Genomic DNA, 24,224 nt, shown 5'->3' with positions numbered 1-24,224 from the left:
TCAATACAACACCTGGGCACATATATGCGGGACTTTTCCATATTTTTTGCATACTTTTTTTTGTTTTGATATCGCTCTCTCTCTTAACCGATCAAATATCGCTGTGGTAGCAGCTTTACACTCGGTATGACCCAGGTTGATAGAGGGTGCCCAGTCTGGATCGCATTCCAGCATTTTGTAGGGTGGTTTTCCTACAAAACACAACAAACATTATCCCGCAAAGCCACAGTGAACGCAGCATAGGGTGGAAATTAGTGATGTGCGATACCACTTATTTCCTTTCCGATCCGATACCAAGTAATATTCAGGGTGGTATCGACGATACTAATCCGATACTTTGTACAAAAACTTATTTTATTTATTGTATCTCAAATTATAGCATCATAATGATTGCAGGACATCAGATTACTTGTTCTTATCACTTAATAATGCAGAGTTCATCATATAGAAATAAAAAACCTGAAGTTGTGCGCTATTTGAACACCTTGCCTGCCAGCAGGACTAAAGAACTCCGTGAGAGACATCTGTCTCGCCCTAGCAGCACCTGTCCCTGTCCTCCTCTTCAGTTCACCTCAACATACGCTCGTCATATTCTGTGATATGATTTACTCTGAGGTGTTTGACAAGGTTAGTGATGTTGCCACAACCATACATGCCAACCCTCCCAATTTTTCCGGGAGAATACCGAATTTCAGTGCCCCTCCCGAAAATCTCCTGGAGCCACCATTCTCCCAAATTTTTCCCGATTTTCCACCCGGACAACAAAATTGAAAAACCATATTGCAGAATTCATAGCGGGCCCAGCCAATTCCGGTTTCCAACAATGGCGGCAGCGACTTAGTTTTAATATTACTCTTATTTCTCTTTCTGGGTCGCAAAAAAACTTTTAACATATTTTCAGGTGAGAATGTAGCTGTGTAAACTTCAAATATCTGAGCCAATCGACACATCGTTTTCAAACCCCCGCGGTCTTTCGCTACTCGGGTTAATATATATATATAAGTCACTTTGATAACTTAAAAATGTTATTGTTTGGCTTTTTCAGTGTTTTATTTGTTAGTGAGTAAATCGGTTTGGCTGAGATTAAAGTTATTAGATTAGATTAAATTAAATTAAATTTAACTTTATTAATCCCTCGGGAGGGTTCCTCCGGGGTTTTCACACAGCTGAATAAACGTCAAACAGAAAATGATTAAACAGAAGAGTTTACGTCAGTGCCTGGTTATATTTTAGATAGCAAGGAGCAGACGGCAGCGTTTCACTCCACCGAGGGAGCTCATGACGTACTATGGTAAATGGCCTGTATTTGTATAGCGCTTTTACTAGTCCCCCCTAGGGACCCCAAAGCGCTTTACACACCCAGTCATCCACCCATTCACACACTGGTGGAGGCAAGCTACAGTTGTAGCCACAGCTGCCCTGGGGCAGACTGACAGAAGCGAGGCTGCCATATCGTGCCATCTGCTATCGTGCCTTCTGGCCAACACCAGTAGGCAGTAGGTGAAGTGTCTTGCCCAAGGACACAACGACCGAGACTGTCCGAGCCGGGGCTCGAACCGGCAACCTTCCCATTACAAGGCGAACTCCCAACTCTTGAGCCATGATCGCTCTACCCAGCTTTCTTTAGACCACGAAGGCTGGGTCCTCAGGTGGAAGCAGCCTCTGAATTTGGACACCCCAGCTGTTTCCGGGCCGGCCAATAATAACGGTGACATTTAACGTATTTTATCCGATAAATAAACCCTGTAAAATGTATTTATCACCCCCCCCAACAGCTCTTTTGAATGTCTCCCTAGTACGGCCACAACACCTCACTCTTGGAGCACTTTTTTGCCGCATGTATGGCAAACCACGTCTCAGCTGTTTGTGAAGGTAAAATACGTCCGCACAATTACAATCAGCAATTGTGAGTGCGCACGCCAAGGGGCTGCGAGACATTTATGCCGCTGTATTTCGCACATGACTTTGAAAGGCGGAAGAGGAAGTAGTTCCTTTGAATGTAGATAATCCGAATGTTATAGTTTCTTTCCACTGTTTTCCTGTTAATGATAAACTACAAATTTACTCTAAATTACTAAAATATCGATATTTTAATGTGAGAATCGATTCTAGAACATAAATGATTGGTATCGGAGGAATCGATATTTCAGGATCGATCCGCACATCACTAGTGGAAATGCTTGGAGCAGACTAACATGTAAGCTGGAGTGTTCTGGAACGTTATATTTGGTCTTGGAATGGCTGCAATCCAGGCCATCCGTCAGCTCTTTGTTACTTTGGAAACACGGCTTAAACAATTTCTCCTCCACAACGTAATCCGATAACAACCGATCTCTTTACCCGTAGGCTTCCCGTGGCTGTCATGCGACCGGCTATTGCAGTTAATAATACAACAGCTTCTTGCCATTTTCTGTGTTTCTTTTTATCGCTGTGTGACTGACTGTTTTCATGTGAAAGCCTGCGTGCGCTAGTACCGCTTGCCACTCGTTCCCAGAATCCTTAGCGGTTTTACCCCTGAATGACGTCACCTTTTCAATCTCTATGGGTTTGAAGAGGATGTCCAACACTGAGGTCTACTGTGCTAACATAAATAACGTCAAATATGTTTAATGCTTTTGTTATTTTAGTTTTCCATTACGAGTTTTATGTTGTTTTTTTTTATCAGTGTGGTTTCTATTAATTTCTAAAGTGAATGTGTTTCGGGGTTTTTTTGTGTTGATTTTAACTTTTTTTTTTTCAGCCTTGTCTCTAATTTTGTCACCAAAGGGCTCAACCACCGCTGTCCCTGTGATGTACTCATTCCTAATTTTGTTCACTCCCAGTGAATATCTTGGCATTTCAGCTCTGTCTCCTTATGTCAGTGCCACCCTCTTCAAACTATACTTCAAAGGACCCCCTCCACCTTGCCTGCATTCTCTTCACTTCTCTTGCGGCACTGTCTATTGCTTTGGATGATTGACCCTAGTTTGTCTGTGAAGGACACATTGGTGGACAGTCATCTGGGACTCGCCACCAATTGTTCTTAGAACTGAAGAAGCTTCTCGGATGAGAGGTGAAGCGTCTTCAAGGAAATGCTTTTCTTTCCAAGCTCCTTAGATTGACCCCAGTTATTTATCTACTCCTTGCAGTTTCGCTGTTGCAGTCAGAGTAATATGTAATATAATATTACTAACAAACAACTAATTGTGGAGAAAGTAGATTTAAAGTCATGCAGACTTCTCAATCCAAAGCCACCTCAAACTGGTTGTGCTGGTAAATGGGGCTGAACTAGGAATGAATAAAACAAATAATTCCCTGGTGCCGCCCCACCAAAATCTTTCTCACATCACACTCAAAACAACTCATGCACCAAACTGACGATTTTTTATTTTTTTTTCTTCACGGATCCATTTATTTTTATATACAATATGTAAACAAGAACGAGACACAAGCTCAAAACAGACATGCTCACAGGCAGTAATATCCAGCCAAAATGCAGTTTCTATTAATGTCTACCCAGTTCTTAGCAGCAGTCTGACCAGGATTTACTTTGGATATCTGGTCAAACTGGTTTTGCTTAGAGCTGACATTCATATAAAGTAATATACTTTCCAATAACTTTTTTTTGTTTTGTTTTTTTTTTAAACACATAGAAATGTAATTCCAACAAACATACTATAAAAACATATAACACTATAAATATTGTTCAGGTATCTTCTTACAAAAAACTTTGTACAGTTTAAATTTTTAGTTCATTTTCATAAATTGGATCTCTTTCTGTAGTCCTATACAACATAAAACTACAATACAAAACTGGTAGGAGACAGAAATGCCACCACTGACATGAAGAGTACATGGCTGAAACCATTTTTAAACTTGCATTGCTAAATTAAAAAAACAAAACAAAACCCAAACACCTTAGTTGGCATGAAGTGGTGGTTTATACCAAAGATAAAACTTGCATCAGTCAAAAGATCTCTGATGGCACCATGATAAATGTTGATGGCTGTTTCAAATGTTTTGTCTCACAATATGGTGAACTGTCGGCAAAATAAAAAACAACCCTGAAGGAGCAGCAATGGATGTGATAAAGACAAAAGTTTTATGTGGGTTCATACAATCTTGCTCAGAGATGAGAAAGTGGTGAGAGAGCTGTAACATAACTACAGTATGGCAAACATATTGACTCACATTTATTTCTCAAGACAGACAGCTTTCACAAGGTGAATCCACCTGAACATAGACGAGGAAACTGAGAATGACATTTGAACCAAAAACTAGGTGTACATAAGGGAATGGGAAAAAGCGATTTGTCACAGAGGTGTGGGCCTTCCGGCACCACATCTGAAACAAGGAGTCCCACAGTGACCTCCCAAAATGTGCCCATAGTGTAGCAGTTAGGTCACAGTAACACCAGCACTGTCCTTGCTTTTGTCCATATATGTGGGAGAGTTGCTTTTGTCCAATATTGATCCTGAGCCTGAAGGCACGGTCTGCGTGGCGGGAGAGTGGCCTGATGGTTTGACTGACGGCTCTGAGTTGGGGTCTGCCTCCGGCTCCTGCTGTGCTGTGGCTGTTTATATTTTAAATAAATAATAATAATTTAAGAAGAGAATATATACAGGTTGTCTAAATCATCTTCGCACAGTTTGTTTCTTAAACCACTGGTTAGGTAAGAAGGGAAAAAATGTCTACAATTCTCATGAATGATGTAACGCATTTGTGTTTATGATTTCACATTTGCACTGTACCTTAGGGGGCTGAGCTACCAAATAAGAGTGGGGAAGAAAAACGGACAAAATTGGAGACGATTTCATGTTGAATTTAAATCTAACATTAAATCTGACATCACATTAAAATTACCAAATAGGAATACAATGTAAGAATACAAAAGAAAAAGAATATCCCACTGAAACTGAAGAGCACTTACATTAACAAAACAAAACACTGATGACAAGTCTGTTGTAATAAAGCTCCTAACCATTTCTACCCTGCTTCTTCTAACCAATTTCTTAATCTTTTGTGTCATTTATAGGTCTGTTTATTCAGTGGGCAACTTTATTCCTTCTAAAAAGTGTGATGCAGTGATTACATGACCAACGAATGACTGACTGACAGGTAAATATAGAAGGCGTCACCATAGTCACTTTTAGCTTAGTTTTACTAATAGTTTAACGCTTTAAAAAAATAAAATAAAATTACATCCATCCATCCATCCCAGGTATGCTTTGTCTTACCCGATTGTGTGCAGGACTTCATGTGCTCTGGCCAATGGGCTTGCTGGCAGGGGTAATCACAGTAACTGGTGTTCCAGCAGCAATAGAAGATTGCCTCCTTCCGACAGTTAGCACACCACTGTTTCTTTTTGGTCTCGTCCACCGCTTGCTGCTTTTCTAACTCCATTTGCTTTTTCACCTCAGCCACCAGTCGTTCTCTTTCCTGCTCCAAACTCTGCCTCATCTCTGCCATTGTTAGTTCTGCATTTAAAAGACACCAAAACAAAAAACTTGAAACTTGTATACCATGTCGACACCTGTTTAAAATTTGATGGCGAGGAAAAGGCAGGTTGAAGATCAAATAAGCTCTGCGGAGTGACAGAGGTAAATGGGTATCTTACCCAGATTGTGCTTCATCTCTGACAACTCTTGCTGATGGAGCCACTGGAGCTTCTCGATCTCTATCCTTAACCGTCGAATCTGTGGTAAAAATACACTGTGATGATAAATACTTACGTATTATTACCACAGAAAGTGTTGCTTTGACTGACAATCTTTACCTCTGCAATCGTGTTTCCCGATGTGCTTTTGGAAAGATCATTGTAGATTTCGGTCATCGTCCCCTTTATTGTGTCCATAATCTGCAAAGTATTGGTAAAAATGTGACATTACTGTTGAACTCAGTTATAACCTTTGCAAACAAAGTTAATAGAGTAGAATTTTAATTTATATGAAAAGGCTCCAACTTACTTTGTTTGTGTATTTAGCTATATCTGCAGCTACATCAGCTGAGACTGTGGGGATCTGCAAGTCACCAGACATAAAAGGAGAGCTACCAGATGTGACCTGGGCAGATGTTGATGAGGATGCACTCAGAGGTGGGTCTTTTTGTTGCCCTGCAGAGGATGATGATGACAACAAAAAATTAAAGGGAAATTATAAAACTTCAAGTACACTTTTTATTTTGTTATGGTGACTAACGTGGACATGACTAATTGTATTGGTGTATATACCCTTGGCTGCTTGTCTGGTCTGATAGCGAGTGCTTGAAGAAGAGTTCTGCTGTTGTGGGCTGCGCGTCTGCACAGCCGACTGCTCTCCATCCTGTTGCTGTTGCCTCTGCATCTTCTGCATATGCCACTTCTGAGAAGACGTTTGAAACTTTGTTGGATTCCAAACTACAGCCCGCTGCACAGCTTGAGCAGTCTCTTTAGGCAGTAGGGGACGCTGTTTCTTTACAGCTGTAGTCACTGGTGAAGAAGTGGAGACAGTAGAAGGTGTACTGGTGGATCCACTGGTGGTGGTCGTGGCACTGGGCTGAGCAGAAGCGGCAGAGGAAACGAGGTTGAGCGCCGATGTGACAGAAGGCTGCGACGAGTCTTTCATGCTGGATGTAACATCACGTGCTGGTGCTACTGATGTAGCAGATGAAGGCAGTTTGCCTAAGCAGTAAAAAAAAAAAAGTCTCTTATCGGTGAGGCGTTCTGCATTTCAAAATCAGCCACATTAAACAGATTTAACATTTTATAGCATATATAAGATTATATTTATTTAGAGCATTTCAAAGTATGATTGAGATCACTATGTAGACATAGAACCCAGTCACTTTGTTTCTTGTCTGAATGCATGGCATTTGAAAGCAAAGCTTCCTGATAATTACTGGAATATATTGTCCTCTCCATTTAGTACTGTTTCTCTGCCACTGACTGCCAAACAAAGCCACAGTTTTATATTTCCGCCCCCCCCCCACCCTCCTGCTTGTCATTGTGGCCAAAACACTCAAACTTAACTTCCTCTGCCCACAGCCCTTCTTTCCAAAACAATTCCAGCTTATCCAGATGTTGTTTTGCAGACTTTAGAGGTCGACTTCTGTGATAATCGCAGTTAAGATTGCGACAATTCTTCAATGTAGACCCTGTTTGTGCATCAACTCAATCAATAAGCTCATGACTACCCTTACGTCACCTACATAGTCTTCCACCTAGCAGAGAAACACTGCACAGTTTAATCTGAAGGTTTTCATGGTCTTTCACATCATGCCTTAACTTGTGCAATTCCCCATACCTGACACTCTGATGTTTCGTATAACCTCCCCCCCCCCCCCCAAAAAAAAACAACAACAAAAAAACAAAAAAAAACAACAAGCCTCACCTTCCAGCTTGGCAACATTAGACTCTTTGGCAGCTTTGGCAGTGGAAGATCCCAGCTCTTTTTTCGCCCTCTTTGAGTCACGACCTCCATGTTCATCCCCTAAGTCAATCACAAGCTCTCTTTCAGAATCAGAGTCCTGCTCAGCTGCTGATGTATTAGCAGCTGCTTTGACATCCTCTGGGGCTTTGGGTTTGTCAGCAAGGGGTTGAGACTGGGGTGTTCTGGGCTTGTCCTTGAGGTCTCTATCTGGGCCATTGCTACCCTGCTTCTCTTTGAGTGGGGGTTCCGGGGTGGCTTTATCCCCCGTTGCCACAGCTCCTTCCTTATTCTCTCCATCAGTGCTTGCTTTAGACCTTTTTCTCTCCATTTTGTCCTTGTCCTCCTGAGCTGAACTTTTTGGCTTGTGTTCCTCATCACTGAGATACTCGCTGTCACTTGAATCTGATTTCTCAGAGTCCTCAGAGTCACTGTGATCCACATCTTTATACGCATCTTCAGATATCTCATCAATACCTATATTAAGAAATGGACATTGTGTTAATTTCTTTCTGTCAGAAGCAAATAGAAAGAAATAATGAACCCTTTCTCTGGTAATAGCTTAATAAACCCTAGTCAGCAGCAGTCACACAGACATGACCGCCACTGATTAGAGAGTCAGAACTGCCGTGATGCATTTGTAAAATTGCCAAATTCAAATTAGTCTTGAGAAATAATCCACAACTTAAATTTCCTAGATTTGTTATTAATCATTACATTGGCAAGTTCAAATGACTTGTACAGTACAAGAATAGAGTTCTGCAGCAAGTCATGTCACAAACTGGTTTTGTATGTACCAAGCTGTGCCTTGCAGCTTTCAATAGTCTTGTCCAAGCTCCTGATGGGTCTCTTTGGAGTAGAAGGGGGCGCAGGGACTCCTTGTTGTTGCTGCTGTTGTTGAACAGTCTCACTCAGCTCTTTGAGATCCATTTCAGCCTTGACTCGATCTGAAATGAACATGTAAATGTTTGTTTAATCACAAATTCATTAATTATTAAGTACTTTTTGATTATTAGCCTTTGTAAGAACATAAATGCGGTCTCTCTTTGCTTTTTTGTTACTGACCCAGGTTGAGATTGAGGATGCCACCTGTCCCTGCAGTCCTCTCCTGCTTTGGCACCAGTCCAGGGTTAAAGGGCTTTGGACTACCTGACACGCTGCCTGCAGGACCCATCTTCCCTGAAACAGGAGATGCTGTAATAAAAAGATTATTTTATTTTTTTAAAAAGCAACAAAAAGAAAAAAAGCTTATAATGGTGAATAAAATAAGTTAAAAATCACATAAATAGAGTTAATGCAACCAGAGTGGAGAAGACTTACCAGTACAGTCCATTGATTCCTCTCCAGTGCTGTAATGGAGTGCAGGATTTCTGTTGCCCTTTTCCACATCTTGCTCTCCATCAGACCCTGTGTGAACCGAAGAGTTTGTACTCATGGGAGACCGAGGCATGTCTGTCATTGAGACCCGCTGATTCATACTGCTGGGTGTGCTACTCTTGCTGAGGACCATCTTAGGAGAAGCGGTTATATCAAAGTTGAAACGAAGTTTATCTGATTTCTCTGTTTTCACTGTACCAGCACCGGGGTTGGAAGGGTCCACCAGCATTTGTAGCTGGTTGTTGGGGGTGTACGGAGTGCGGAAGGGTGCGTAGTTGAAGACTCCAAACTTCTTGCGAATGTTTTCCACATAGACCTCCATTTCTTGCATGGCACTATTGAAAATGCTCTTTGTTTTCTTTACAGAGAAAGGGATCTCTTTGGACATGAGGTAGCAGTTGTTGATGGGAACCCAGGCCCTATGTGGAAATGCAACAACAGAACAAAATAATGTTTTAATACATTTAATATCCAGTGGAGATACAGCAACTCGGGTCTTTTCTAAACCTCTAAAACAAGGAGAGTTTCCTCTATAGTGCCCAAAAGGTTCATCTCACCTGTCGTGCTGCCCGAAGAAGCGTGCATCTACTTGCCCATCCTTTTCACGAAGTGCTTTTGCTGGCCAGAATGGAAAGCCCTTCAGCTTAGCCCAAACCAGGGGGTGGGGTTGACTCTGTTGGATAGAGCAAAACAGTAAAATACTGTGCTTCACAAAGCTGATATCCAAGCTAAAACGTATAAAAAAATGTAAAAAAAATCTGTTACTTTTATGGATTTAAATTAATGTAAAGACCTACACATGGCTCACAAAACCAGTTGTCCCTTTTTTGGCATGCGGACAGGTAGCACTCTGGACACACCTCAATCTCATTCATCTAAAAAAAGAAAAGAAAAAAAAAGTATTAAATGAAGATGATGCAAGTCCATAAATAAGACACATTTACAAAAATGTCACCAAGTAATTAAAGTTGCTTTACCTCATGTTCACAGATCCTGACAATGACTTTCGCAGTTGCTGTTAATTTGTGATTGCCTGGAAACGACGCACAAGCTTAATTTATATATTCTTACGACAGTAAAGGGAGTAATGACGTACATCAAAGTTGCCTACCTCCATTATAGATGATGCAGTTGTGCAAGATCCATTTCACATCAGCAAGAAAAGCTTCAGTACAGCCATACATCTTCTTCTTTACATTCTATAGTACAGTGAAAATAATAATATCAGTCAAGCAACTGCACTTTTGCCAGCATTTTATATGCATATTTACCTCATGTTTCATTCTAATTCTAGTTTTGTTTTTTTATTGTTAATACTTCTCCAGAAAAAAAAAAAAAAAAATCTATATACGAGTACCTTCTCTAAAGTACATAAGTCCATGGGGTGGAAGATGTACTCTGCATAATCTGGATGTTGCTCCAGAGATACAGGCTTCTGAAAGGGCTCAGTCTGCTCAGATTAGACAAACAGGAAATAAGCACACATGAATTACACTTTCCTCATGGATGTTTCCAGAATCTTTGGTTGAATCTGCAACACGCAACTGGGCATATAAAGACTTGAAGAAACCCCTTACCCCAGGCTGTTTAATCTTTTGGAGTGCAAATTTGAGTAAATAGGAGAGCTGGTCTATTGTCAGCATTGTCATCGCCTTGCTCTGGGTTTCAATGCATTCAGCGACTGTAATTTTCTGCAACAAAATAATAATAAAAAAAAACAAGACAATAATTGGTAAACTAAAGACATACTATTCATATCTAAAACTGCGTAAAATTTAAATCACTTTTTTGTGATTCAGTTAGTGTATCCCAAATTGAAGAATTGTGTAACAAATACACGTAGAAGTGAAACTTTAATCTTCTAATGTCGTCTCTTGTGCTCACAGAAGCATGAGCCATGAGTTTGAAAGGTAGTTTCTGCTGTTCATGGCACACAGTTCCACAATTACTTGTGTACACCCACATAAATGCACATGACTACAGCAAGATACCTCACACTCTGGACAGAACCAGTCGCCCTCGGGCTCAGCTGGTAGTTTGAGGCACTTGGCGTGGTACACCCTGGGGCAGAGCTCACAGCAGAGCACCTGGCCCTCGCGGTGGCACAGCCAGCAGTAGAAGTCATTCCTGCCGTCCTGCGGTACAACATCAACAGGGTCTGTGGTGAGTGCTGGCTGCTTCATATAGTAAAAGGGACCATGTCTTAGCTCTGACTGAAATGCAGGCAAGAGAAACAAGGGGGCAGGTTTCAAAAAACACGCAGGAACACAAAAAGGTGCAGTGCAACAGAAACAAGCTGGGATAAGCAGGGTAAGCAGCATAGAAGGTAATAAAGACAATCAGTCCAAAAAAAATTGTTTTAAGAAAATCAGTTAATAGTCTGAACATCTAGTCATGTAATGGCTTCAAATAAAATCAATACTAACCAAACAGGTTCTACAGTGCAAGCTGAGACATGGCTCACCTTAAACCTAAAGAGTAAACATTGCATGATGTGGCTCTCTGGTAAATGCCTAAATGGTATCTTAGTGTTAACATGTTACTACATGAATACAAGTTGATAGATGGCTCAAAAGAGTCTTTCTTTGCCCAAATTCAAGTCTTTGGCATTCAATTTGAGTGGTGTTAAAATCCATCTGCTACTTATTTGACCTTTCCCAGAGAGCCAAAGCATGTATTCCAACAGTGCCACGAAGACATGACTATGCGCACGTCAGATACCTGTCAAATTATACAAGAGGGGCTAAATTAGCTTTCAATATCATGTAAGATCAACACAGGACTAAAAGGAATCACGCAACACTACATTATCCACCAAGCAAACAATAAAAACCATATCCATCTAGGCTATTTGGTACTAAATGTCAACGTTAATGACCATTGGCGACTCACGTTGCATTAAACGACTTGTTTCCAAAATAATATATTCATGTGAATTGTGGCAGCTCACATTCCTGTATGGTGGGTCTACTTTAAAAATGGCCAGTATTCAAGAGATTATGATCAAAATCAGTGTGTTCTCACAGGCAGTATATGGCACTTAGATTAGACTATTGCTGGGTTCTGTATACCTTGAAACTCAACGCTGGTCAAAAATGTCAAAGCTCACTACCATTCCAGTAAAGTTGGAAAGACAAGGAAAACAGGCTTTGCTTTGCTTGTTAGGAAGACAGCCATTTATGCATCAAGCTAGCAATGCTTGATTTCTGCAGTTTAAAAATAAATACTGCTGCTTTACCTTATTTGGCGAATCACAAATACAAAACAGTGGCAGTATAGTTTAAAAAAACTCTGAAATTTTACTACGGTTTACATTCACAGCTGCCACCTTGGATTGTTAAGTCACTGTTGGTGGGGCTGCTCTGACTTTCCGAGCTGCAAAACCAACTTGAGTTGTCTATTTGACAATTCTGACTTGGGACTATAGCACCAGTACATCTGGTAACATATTCTTGTTGAATACCCTCAGATACCCCCTCCCCCTAGTTCATCTCCTTTGATGATGGACAAGGAGGTCTCCGTCTCACCCTTCATGTTCAAAACCAACAACTGGCTAAAGCCTGGCATTTACACAGACCGCTGAAGACCCGAAAGCCAACTAGTCAATCCTGTTATACATCTTTAACGTCTACTTGGACTGTGCTGCCTGGGAAGCATATGTACTTGGTGCTTTGTAACGCAAGTACACGGACATCTGCATCAATCCTCCCACTAACTGTCTGATGATGAAATTCACGTCACTCGAACAGACCCTAGCAGACTTCCAGAAGTGGAAGGTATAATCTGCCAACTGTATGCAGTGCAATTTTTTTTTCCATATATTGTACACATTAGTTGTGGAAGCATGAGGCAAAAAATAAATAACACTAAACACTTCCCATTCAAGACCCTGAAAATACACTTTATCATGGCTGTGTTTATACAGCGGTTAGATTGACCATAAACATATCTGATTTCTGATGTGGTCAGATAGCACATCATATGAAATGGTTCTTTTCAGGCACAACCCTGGCCTTAACATTCTATGAAAGTATATGGCCCATTATTGAAATTGGATAAAGAAATAGCCTTTGAGAACACACCTGATTTCAAAATGAACTTGCACTTACAAGAGCCCTTACCTGGTCTTTGTTGTTACAATTCAAGGCCCCTGGCTTCTTCTTCTTCTTAAGAGGGCTGGGGGAGGTGTCTGAGGGAGAGTGCCCATTGGAGGAATGGGTGGGACTCGACACCTTTCGTTTCTGTGGTGCCACTGATCTTTCTGCTGACCCTGGTGGATCAGGGACTGAATACATAAAGATAATTGTGTCATCACACAATAGGAGTCAAGCTTGTAATGTTCAATGTATTTACAGCCAACACATTACACAAGCTTAAGAAAAATAATTACCAAAAAGAGGACAAAAAAAACAAAACTATAAAACTATTATACATCACTGTCATCGACCCACACGTCTTCCCTTGAGAAACCGAGGGAGGAACAGTATTTTGAAGTTATTAATTTTCAAGCGAGCAGTACAATAGATTCAGTGTTCAGCACTATTATTTTTAACCATCTAATATTCCATCTAACACAGCAATCACAGTAGTCTGAAAAGCAGTTACTGAAGACAACACTTATACACGTCAAATTACTATTTCATCATAATAAATGGCTAGAGGGCTTCCTCAGAACTAACTACACCCCGTGTAGATTCAGCAGGCAGACTGTCAGGAAAAATGGATCCTAAGAGACCAGCAAAACGTATTACCGTAAGATTCTTCTCCTCAAAACATACAGAGAAGGTAGAGGTTATTTACTGTAACTGAGCTGTGTTGGATGCTTGGCTCCTAATGTGAGGTCCTCGGCCTTAGAGACTTACCTTTGGATCGCACAGATGCATCCATTCCCTCTACCACATCAGACTCTGTCTTTATCTCCTCCTCAGCCAGACTGCAGAGCACCGAACAGGAGCACACAGAAACACAGAAAGAGAGACAAACACAAAGTCAGAAAGGGTGTTCAGAAACCACATCAGCATAGCAGTAAACAAGTGGAACACCACCTAAGGCACCCGGGTCCCAGAGGATCTGTCAACAGGGACTCTGCTGATTTCCATTGTTGTTGTTTTCATTTGATTTTACAACATCTCCCACTTTGTTTCATGAAATTAAAATACTTTCCATATTATCATCTACAATGGAGTCTGCAAATGTTCTTTATGCTCCAAGAGAAAGGATGATAAATATCACCATGGTAACGCTGATCTCCGCTAAGCACAAGCTGAGATTTGCAACAACACGTAGGGCCATTTAGCTGTAATTACCCTGCACCTCTGTCCTTACATTGCAGTCATAGCATTTTAGTCCAACTAGGTCACAATATTCAAACAGTGCTTTCTTTGACATACAATGTATAGAGCTATAGATCTGTAGCAACAAAAAAAGAAAAGAAAAATCCACAGAGAGTTGGTACATACCACTGAAGGGACAGCCCCCCATGGCAAATAACAGCACCTCTCAAGCCCCTTCAGTAACAACAGAATACCCCTGAAGGATTTGGGCCCATTGTTAGAGACCAGTAGGAAGAGATATATCTAATAAACTTCAAACGCTCATCTGACAACACCTTTCTGGCCTAGATCCTAATTATGGTCACATTAAATCTTCTGTCATTTCTGGCACTATTGTATGTCTTTGTTTATAAAGTGGCAAACACTTTTTTAAATTAATAAATAAATCCAAAACCTAAAAATGCAACACTGGAAATGACTGATTTCCCTTTGCTCTTGCGTAGCACCCCACTTCCTCTGTGGGAAAAAAAAGAAAAAAAAAAAAAGACAGGAATAAAGAGGGTCTGGCAATAAATGAAGGTCTTTGAGTGTTTGGCTCCTCCTTTGTGAGAGCCACAGAGGGCCTAGTTCCAAGGATGTAGCCTTTATTGAAAAGCCTAGAGAAGAAAACCCACCCACAGACCCCTGACAGGTCACACACTTGACCAGATCATAGCTTTGGCTACAGCTCTGGTTTCCCGCTAGGATGAGTGGTTTTCGGGGTAGAACTCAAAGGTCAACCACATTTGTGGGATAATCTTTTTTTTTTTCCAGTTCTGAAACTAAAGGAATGCTCTGCATGTCCCCTCCTCCATCCTTAAAGAGACATTCCATTAAAAAGTTAAAACAAATGTCAGCTCACTGAGAGGCAAGGAGGGTTCAAAATGCAAATCCTACGAGTTTGATCAATGAAACAAATTACGATTACATATGAGCATAATGGCTAGTAAACCTATGCTTGTAATGTCTTGATGCATGCTCAGTTATCCAAAAAAGTTGATTCTGTTCATCTGGATGTTACGCTTACTCATAAACATTTGCTCATAACACCAAGTAAACCACGATGTATCGACAAAGGGGTTTAAGATTAAAGTTTGTCACTGTGGCAAAAGAAAATACACTGTGGCTCACAATCACCAGCAGTTCCTAAAAACATTCAAGTCACCGATGGTTTATATGAAACTTGAGAGAATACAAGCATAGCTTGCATTGTCTGAAAAAGTGACAAACATGGGTTGAGCAGAGTTTCTCGTGGCATTTGGGTATCTAGTATCATCTAGCCTGCAGTTTCAAATGCACATACACAGCCTCAGTCACACACACCCCAACCCCTCCGGGGCCTTCCTGTTCCGGACTGCGTGAACAAATGAGGCCCACATGAAAATAAGAAACCGTTAGCCAGTTCACTCTGCTACGTGTGCCACAGCCCTATAAAAGAACATTCGCCATCACCAAGCAGCCCTGAGCTGCCAAATAACCCTATAATACACATTCTCAACACCAATGGCAAGACATTTATGCAACTACAAAGAAAACAGGATTAGCAGACGTTAAAAGGAAAAAGAAAAAAGTATGAAGATCCAAAGTGCATTCTCAGATTAGGAGCTATGATCCATCAAATAAGAAGATTTAAACAAATAAATCCTTAGCAGGTTCTGAGATATATTCCATAATAGTCAGGTGCAAGAAAACACAGTATTCCCACTCAGTAAGTACTGAAGTACCTGACGGACAAAAAGGAAACAACACTGAATCAATGTCTTTAGATTCCACTCCTGTGAGAGACGAGCAGGGTTCTCTCGTCACAGAAAATGGAGGCCACAGCTTGCTCCCCTCCCCCCTCTCCCCCATCCCCCACTCCAAGGCTGAGACTCGGGCACTGGCACATCCATGCAGGAGGACCAGAGAGATCTGTGGAGATTACAGTCCAACATTACGAAAAAACATGGTCTATGTCGGGGCAAAGCCTCACGGCCAATGACAGAGACAGAGGCGAAACACAGGGAGGGAGACACAGGAAAATCCAGCAAAGTCAGAAGCTCTCATCCGTGTGTGTTGGGGTTTTTTTTTGGTTTTTTTTGTTCCCTGTATTCAATCTTGGCTTCCCTCCTTCTGTGTGAATACTGCTGTCATGGAATAATTAGATTTCATTTTTAAGAAACACAGACCACCACTCTAAAACCACAGTCAGGTCCTGGCAAAGCTGCATGGAAAAGCTTCTCTACATGTAAAAACAATAAACAATTTTCACACATTAAACAGATAAATATCTGGCTCCGTCTGGAAATCCAGAAATGCAACTGAATGCGAACACCATACTGCACTCATTATATTGCATCATATTAGAGATGCCACTGAAAACATCTGCGAAAAAGAAAAGGTATCCTACACGGTCTGCTACACAAAACCCTAGAGAGATTATTTGATTTAGCAATACGACAAGAAACAACCGGCTTTCATGAGAGCAACAAACACATGCAGACAACTGAAGAAATGAATAGGATTAGCTTTTGCTTTTCCTGGGAAATAAAAGCATTTCATTAAACAATGACTTTAAGTAAATTAAGGTGCCTGATCTAGCACAACTCCCAGCACTTAATCAGTATACTGCTAGTATACACAGCGTATTCTGTACGAAAGAAAAAAAAAAAATGACCTGGATCTTATAAAAGGCTGTAAAGGGTGAATCAAAGATGGCTGTGGAATTTTCCAGAAGGCCTTGCTCTCCCTGCTGCTCTCCCTCGGATTGTCAATCTTTAACCTCAACTGCAGCTGCAATTGGCTGGAGGGCCAACAGGGTGGAACTTTATTGGTCGCTGTGTTATGCCACACAGATCACAGTATGCAGGCTCCCCTCTTCCTCTTAAAAAGTGTTTTTGCTGCAATGCAGAGATTTCCCTCTGCCTCAGACGATTTATTTTCCTTCGGTTCTGTTTGATAATTTGTGATTATGACAGCATAAAACCAGGGGGCTTTTTGTTTTCCTTTAATGTTTTTAAAAAGCCTTGTGGCTGTCATGCACAACTCAGTGTCTGTGCTATTCAACCTCTGTCACCCTCTCTATAGCCTGCAATGCTACAGAAAGAGGCTCAGAGCTTTGCCCCACATATATCCATCTAAAATTTAATAATTACACATTTTAACATAAATTCTCAATCAGGCATTGTGGCGTAGTAAAGGTTTTGGTTTTGGTTTCACAGATAGCAATCTTTTAAACTACGAGTAATTTCCTGATTATAACCTTACTCTCTTCTGAATGTTGCCTACATGAAAAAAAAAGCCTTGCGTCAGGCCACAAGAAAAAGAAATCATTCTTTGTTTCCCCGGCACAGCTGAGACTGCTAAAATGGTGCAACATGACAAAACACAACGTACCGACTATGATGTGGACAGCATGACAGGTTATTGGAAGGAACAATCCTTCTTAACGACACTTTTAGCAGCTGTTCAAATGCAGTTGATACTTATGTAAAGCATTCTGCTTGACTCTGTTTGAAATGTGCTATTCACATTAAACTGATTTGACTTGAAACATTTAAAAATATGTCTGTCTTATGTTATTTCCACGAGTAGTGTGTTATATTTGCTTATGCCGTGTGATCTGTGAAGACAGCAGCACAAAATGGCTACTGCCTGGCTGAGAGCGTAGGAAGCAGTTTCACAACAGCACTGTGGAATTGCAGAAGCCAGGGGCAATAAACTCCAGGCCTATGAGTGTAAATAGAGGCAACCAGTTTATAAAGATTACACTGGAAAAACTGGAAGGGGATTACCCCTGTCACAAAGTGTTTGTATGTAATGTGGCCTCTGACTAGTATGGACTGTAGAAAACCCAGTCTTAGTGCAGCTTTCCTAAATGTGTATACACTGTGCTACAGTTTTCATGTTCTAGATATTTTTCACATATGTGTACATAAAAATGTTACAATGACGTGATGCCCTGCGCACTCTGCCCTCCTAGCATGCACTTCTGTTTCCCTTTGCATGTAGTCCCCATCCTGGCATGACACAAGAAAACACCACAGAGCCAATCCACTTAGAAACAGTACATAATACACCCTTTCCTCCACTGCCCATCCCCCATTCTTCCTCTGCCATTCTAAAAAAAAAAAAAACCACAAACACTCCCACAACAGAAAGGAGATGTGTGTGCCATTTTAAAATCCAACTCTCTTTTGCATTCTAAAAAAATAAAAGGATTTTTCATGGTCCACTCTGCCTCCTGTATGGCAGGCTGGTTGTCTGGGGCACTCATGTGACCCTGAGACATAGAGAGAGAACAAGGGTGAGAGTCGTTAGCCAACCCCCACCCTCCCACCCTCAGCACTGTGGAGCACAGAGGCCTTACGAGGCCTCCAATCCACCCCAGCTCCTCCTCCTCCTGCACACTAAACTGACTTTAAGGTGTGCGCATTCATCATTAGAAACCAACAGTCAGCACAACACGAAGAAGGAAGCCATGTTGTTATCAGAAGTCTGAGATAAAAAAGACAGAGCTTACCTCTGTGGATGCATGGCTGCCTGACACACTGTTATGTCAACACTTATAAAACATGGAGGACACTCTCAGCCCTCAGTCGGGGAAGGCTCCGCTCTTCAGGCAAGGCGATCAGGCCCCGGTGATGTTAGCCAGATCCTGACTGGTCGCTTTCCTCACGAGCAAGATGCAAGGCCGCGCCTGATTGGCCGAAATGTTTCCTGAGTAATTATCTTTGTTCAGTGCAGGCAGGGGCAGCACTGTGAGAGTCAGAGACAGGGGAAGAAAAATAAGCACAGAGCTAGGTCTTAAAACCACAAAATATTGTGATTACTGCGAGTATTTCTGACATACAAACCCATGGAACAATGCTTTGTAGCTTCCAACAGCAGAATCAGGAAACAACCGTCTTAGCTGAAGGTTTTAGAAGGAGAAACGGCAGCATGTAGTGTTGAGAGCAGGACACCATGGCTTCTCTGCACAAGCTTCCATTTTTTATGTGGAAAGGGCCTTTGTTTAAACTCCTCCCTCTTGGCTTATTCCAAAGAAAAGAGAGGCTAAAGCTGTTATTCTATTCGGACATTTCAGCCATCAAAAAACAGAACACCATAAAAAATTATATAAGAAATGATATACTTGTATTTAATCCTAAAGAAGCTAACCCTCGCTTTTTATTATGTATATATGAATAATGGCCAGTTAAACAAACCATATGCAAAAATACTGTCTACGAGTGATTACCTGATAAGCTTGATCAGTTACCAGATGTGGTCCCGTCTGACTTTCAGCAGACCCATCTATGACCAGATAAAGAGTAAAATATATAGATTATTAGGCAATACAATATAACAATTCATTCTGAGGAACACATGCACGTTCCTTTTTGCTTTATCTCATTTGTTGAGTCTGATCTTGGGTCATTTGTAAGGCTTTAATTTGATGTGATGAAAAGTCTATTTTTATATACTCTTATGTAGAATTCAAAGCAGTATTTGAATACTAGAAAAATGTGTTCAATGCATAGGACTTCATTAAATTAAACATAAAATATGTCCTGATATATAAATATTGCCATATGTTGCTTATCGGTATTACAAGCACTAAAAATTACACCTCAATTATCTTTTTTGAACTTCCTTTAACCACTTTGGGGGCTTTTTTCAGCAACATTTTTCTCCTCCAAGTAAGGCTAATTTACATTTCAAACATTGTAAAGTAGGGTGATGAATTTGAAAAGACAACCAAGACTTGCACAAACTATGGCCAAGTAATTTTTGCTTAGTTATAAAGCAGAGCAGACTCGCGGCGGATCAACTTGTCTCTGATTTCCGTGTAAGCACAATGGAGGCCTGTGTTCTTGTGATTTGGGGAAGTGAAGCACACAGAAGGAAAAAAAAAGACTTCCGCCCAACGTGGGGCTCGAACCCACGACCCTGAGATTAAGAGTCTCATGCTCTACCGACTGAGCTAGCCGGGCGCTGATGAAACACATCGCCGTTTAGAAATTTCACCCAAATTAGAGAAAATGACCTGAACTAAACATATCTTTTGTACACACGTTGTACTCGAACGGCTACGTGCAGTTCTCTCCGGTCTGTCTCATACTGCCCTCTGGTGCCATGATGCAAGGAGATAAAATGAACGTGGAATTCTGTTTAAATTGTTGGGAAGTTAGCTAACAAGTCTAAACACGTTAGTGTTAAACACACAGCGCCTGGATTTGAACAAAAAACGAATAGAATTGTGTATATATAGGGACTTGCTTCTTTAGACGAATAACACCGCCGATAAAAACTAAATTAAAAAATAAAAATCAATGAAGGTTAAAATTAATTGTCGACGGTTAGCTGTCACAAATGTAAGCGACCATGTGTTAACATGTTTGCTAACCTCTGACACAAAATTATCCCTCTGAAATTAGAAGAAATTATATTATAATTACAAACAATATATTCTTAACATTAAATACAGAATCAAAAGACTTACTACCTGGCAAGCGACTTTACCTCTAGTTGACCTTTTTCAGATTATACCATCGTTTACCAAATTTAACTTCCGGTCTCTCCGACAATTTCTATTTAAAACTTAAAATGATTTAAGCTTGATTTAAGTAAGAAATGTATTTAAAATATATTTGTCCTCACCACAACATTACTCCTTTATATAGTGGATTATTTACTTAATAAATCATCTTATGAATTAATTCATATAATATGATAACATATCATCACCATATTAAAGCGTTTTGTATTTACATATCCTCAACTACAGTTTGAAAAGAGGAATTTATTTAATTTTTTTTAAATAACTGTAATTTAAACAATATTCACAATGTAAATTTACTGGTGTTTACATAAAATAGTGGACACCAAACAATAAGTGCAGTTATAGGACACAATTTAGGTCAGCATATAGGAAATGTGTCTGCTGTATCTGTGACTAGCAGTCATTTGAAGGTGTGCAGAGGTTTTAACTCAGCAGATTGTTTCATATGTTAAAGATGCAAATGCAGAATGAGATGCTTTTTACTTGGGGTTCCACAGCATCACAATAATTCGGATTTCTTTAAATATAATGTTAGGCACATAACAATAAAAAAAAATCCCCCTGTGACTCTGAGTTCCAAGCATGATTGAGACAGAGTTGAATGCTTGAAAGAGATTGAATATAATTGATTGTATATGATTACATGATTCAAAAGTAAGTATCCAGCTCCGTTTGAAACTGCATACACATATTGAGAGAGTAGGATGACATGGTATGCATCCCTATTGAAACTCGAAGATGATAGCTTTAACGCTTACTGCAAAACAAAAGTGTACAAAAATCATCACAAACCATAAAGCACACTGTTGCTTCCACTTATACCCTCAAGAAGTTAGAAATATGCATTTAATCCCTATCCTGCATAATTTGTACCTATTTATTTTGTCAGATAACCCGACAACGTGCCCCACACAATGACTGTGTGAAAGTTTTCTGCAACCATTTGTCAAATTGTCCACAGGAACATATTCTTTGGCCTACTTTGACTTAAAAAAAATCTGGTCACACCCCCTGCTGGCTTCCGGGAGTGTAACTAGTCATCACCAGCTGCTATTTTGGTAGACAGTATAATTTTCAAACACGCCAATCATTTAAAATAACAGTAAGTCTTTAATGCATCACCATACGTGGTGATTTAGCATCTCTCTGCCTGCATTTCCTGAAACCTGGAGCGCGCTTACGTGGGGAACGTGAAGGCACCACGGGCCCGGGTTCTCCTTCTACGTCAATGACACTGGGCGGTTCATGAATGGGGTTTCGAAGTGGGAGGGCCCGTCATCTGACTTCAGCGGGCAGCAGGAATAAAGTGGGTGTTGTGCTGTGGTGTTTGGCTCGGTGCGATGCGTCTTCATGTCTGCTACTAAACACACAAGCAGCGGTTCACTGTGCTTGCGGACTACGGCGGAGGGATCGTCCCAGAGCAGAGCGAGCGAGCATCCGTCTGTTGAGGCCAGCAGCAGTGCAGCAGGGGAAGCTAGCTCCAACCCCGCTTAGACTCAGTGACAGCAGCCCGGAGCCAGGCAGAGTCGGTGAGCCATGGGTTTCCGCAAGAAGAACAAGAGCCCACCGGTGCTGAGCCACGAGTTTGTGATCCAGAATCACGCCGATATGGTGTCGTGCCTGGCCATGATCATCCTCCTTGGCCTGATGTTTGAGGTACAGTGTGACTGGACGAGCTGTTGTACTTAGTCGATTTATGTTAGCTGATGCTAACTCTCGCTAGCTGGGATGACAGCAGCACTCCAGTGACAGGGCGCTAGCGTGTCTTTCTCCTTACCTTCTCATGTGTCTAACTGATTGCCAAAGAAGATGGTAAGGAGGCCCATTGGCACAGCTAACAGGTCATCTTACCACCACTCTAGACTAATGCACTTCCTCTCTCTGGCTTTTGACAACAGGATGGTCAGGAAATATCTGCCTGCGTGCCACACATTTGATTACCAGCCTTTTGATTCGCCACAGCTGACTAGTACCTAGCCATATTTGAAAGGACTAAGGTGGATTTCCTTCATCAAACATGTCCACACCCAAACCCTGCTTCCAGACGGGAAATGTCTCTCCACTTTCCAAATCAACTTTTTTTTTAATACTCTGTGTGAATATATTGAATTTTATGATTTATTAATTAAAAACATCTTAGCTGATTTTCCCTGATGCACCTATACTGAGTCATTGTGCCAGTGGTGGTGAAGACCCCTGGGAGCCCCTGCAGGCAGCTCCTGGAGGTCTCTAGACCCCAATTATGAGAATAAGTGGAATTCCACATGCTGTAGCTGCTCTGCAGCACTCACTCCTCACATTTCTTCATTTTTCACTGCTGATAACAAAACTGTGAGCTAGATGCATTGGTGCGATTCAGTTGTGAACCTCTGATTGAGGTAAAGTTTACTGCATTGCATCCCAATGAATTCATCAATAATCAAAGTGTTTTCTTGTCATTACAGGTCACAGCAAAGTTTGCCATCATGTTCATCACAGTTCAGTACAACGTAACTCAAGTTCTTGGTGAGCCTATATTATTCTGTCTATTATTGCACCCTTTCACTGTTCTGAGGCCTGTGCTACAAAGTGAGTTCAACATACCCAGGATACATTTCTGTTATCTGGGTTAACTCAGCTTAACGCTGGAAGCCAGGCTAAGCAGTCCCACAAAGCTAGTTATCAACTCTCTAAGTTAACCCAGGGTTTCCCCTGCACAGTCACACGTTGGCAGCATCTGACCAATCACAGCTGTTTATAAGTGTTCTGGCAAAAACTTTTATTTATTTACACTCTAAAGAAAGATGAAACTAGAGGTTGAACACAAAATGCACACTGGGGGGGAAAAAAAACAGCAGTGTGTGAGAAGAAAAGCGCTGTAGACTCACATTGTAAAAGTGTGTTATCAGCACTTTGGTCAGTAAAACTAGAAAGCAGCTGCGCTATTAATAAAGTTTGGCCCATTCAAAGCCAGGAAAGAAAGCTGGAATAACGACTGTATAATTTAACACGCGTATCAATATAACAGCTCTGTCATTAAGACAGGTAAGAACCCGATGGATTATAATTGAGTATTTTGTTAAAAATGATGTTTAAAAGAGAGTTTTAGTTTTGTTCTTTCAGCTGTGGCCTTGATGGTGTTTAACAGTCTGCGTGTAATGAATACATTTGAATTCTGTTTTTAGATTTTTGCTTAGGCAACGTGCAAATTTGGTATCAGTTCTTTTCCATTTTAGGATCTTATGTTGATGCTTATAGAACAATGAAATTGTTTTACTTTTTTTGACACCAATGAGCAAAAAAAATTACCTCTGAGAGCGGAAACTGATGCGCTTCAGGGAAACACAAAGACTTCAGATGCTGTTAAAAAAACTTTAGACTCTCCTGCTATCTGAGCACATAGGTCAAAGGCGTCTTCCAGGAACAGAGTCAGTACATTCTGGAGAATTCATTAGTCAGTAGGTGGTGATTTCATACCTGTTGATCTCTAAACTGAAACTTGACCTGCTCCATAACAGGTTAGCTTCATAGCTGGTTCACTTCCCGGTAAGAAGTGTTCCACCTGTGTGGTACTGAAAAACCAGGGTTAAGCCTGAAATTACCTGAATAAAATGAAACACTGCTTTGTAGGTTTTAAGTACTTCACCTTAT

At 40.9% G+C, this 24,224-nt stretch overlaps 2 protein-coding genes and 1 non-coding gene across 8 annotated transcripts in view; 1 reads left to right on the top strand and 2 right to left on the bottom strand.

The window, feature by feature from the left end:
- Window positions 1-3,360: 3,360 nt before the first annotated feature.
- Window positions 3,361-19,047, bottom strand: LOC145422696 (MYND-type zinc finger-containing chromatin reader ZMYND8-like). 6 transcript variants are annotated; one of them, XM_080294344.1, is made up of 21 exons: window positions 18,907-19,047; window positions 18,573-18,808; window positions 13,622-13,692; window positions 12,881-13,044; window positions 10,751-10,972; window positions 10,337-10,450; window positions 10,117-10,209; window positions 9,871-9,958; window positions 9,737-9,792; window positions 9,557-9,634; window positions 9,317-9,432; window positions 8,703-9,178; window positions 8,448-8,576; window positions 8,180-8,329; window positions 7,347-7,859; window positions 6,209-6,637; window positions 5,946-6,091; window positions 5,756-5,836; window positions 5,597-5,675; window positions 5,217-5,456; window positions 3,361-4,552 (listed from the first exon to the last, which is right to left on the bottom strand). In XM_080294344.1, exons 2-21 carry the CDS (start codon window positions 18,584-18,586, stop codon window positions 4,377-4,379), a joined length of 3,435 nt encoding a protein of 1,144 aa, XP_080150470.1. In that variant the 5' UTR covers window positions 18,587-18,808; window positions 18,907-19,047; the 3' UTR covers window positions 3,361-4,376. The 6 variants fall into 6 exon arrangements, with proteins under 6 accessions (XP_080150470.1, XP_080150474.1, XP_080150471.1 ...); XM_080294348.1 differs by having other exon boundaries at window positions 10,751-10,894; XM_080294345.1 differs by having other exon boundaries at window positions 18,903-19,025.
- Window positions 19,048-19,952: 905 nt separating this feature from the next.
- On the bottom strand, window positions 19,953-20,025 carry trnak-cuu (transfer RNA lysine (anticodon CUU)). The gene has a single exon. It is a non-coding gene; the product is annotated as a tRNA-Lys (tRNA).
- Window positions 20,026-21,875: 1,850 nt separating this feature from the next.
- LOC145423309 (translocating chain-associated membrane protein 1-like 1) overlaps window positions 21,876-24,224 on the top strand; it is a 10,594-nt gene continuing 8,245 nt past the window's right edge. The window contains exons 1-2 of the mRNA XM_080295605.1: window positions 21,876-22,250; window positions 23,039-23,099. Coding sequence (XP_080151731.1) covers window positions 22,131-22,250; window positions 23,039-23,099 — 181 coding nt within the window. The 5' untranslated portion in view covers window positions 21,876-22,130. The remainder of the gene's footprint in view (window positions 22,251-23,038; window positions 23,100-24,224) is intronic.

This window comes from Astatotilapia calliptera, chromosome 20 (assembly GCF_964374335.1).
Source record: "Astatotilapia calliptera chromosome 20, fAstCal68.1, whole genome shotgun sequence".
Taxonomy (NCBI): Eukaryota; Metazoa; Chordata; class Actinopteri; order Cichliformes; family Cichlidae; genus Astatotilapia; species Astatotilapia calliptera.
Note: the sequence above shows the minus strand (reverse complement) of the source record. Positions and strands in the feature narration are given on the sequence as shown.

What these genes read in the sequence shown, in the direction of transcription:
- LOC145422696 (XM_080294344.1), bottom strand. An exon ending in TCAGGATCTGTGAACATGAG is followed by an intron (nt 9,635 to 9,736) that starts GTAAAGCAACTT and finishes TTCTTTTTTTAG; the next exon opens with ATGAATGAGATTGAGGTGTG. An exon ending in TTCTTCGGGCAGCACGACAG is followed by an intron (nt 9,179 to 9,316) that starts GTGAGATGAACC and finishes ATTTCCACATAG; the next exon opens with GGCCTGGGTTCCCATCAACA.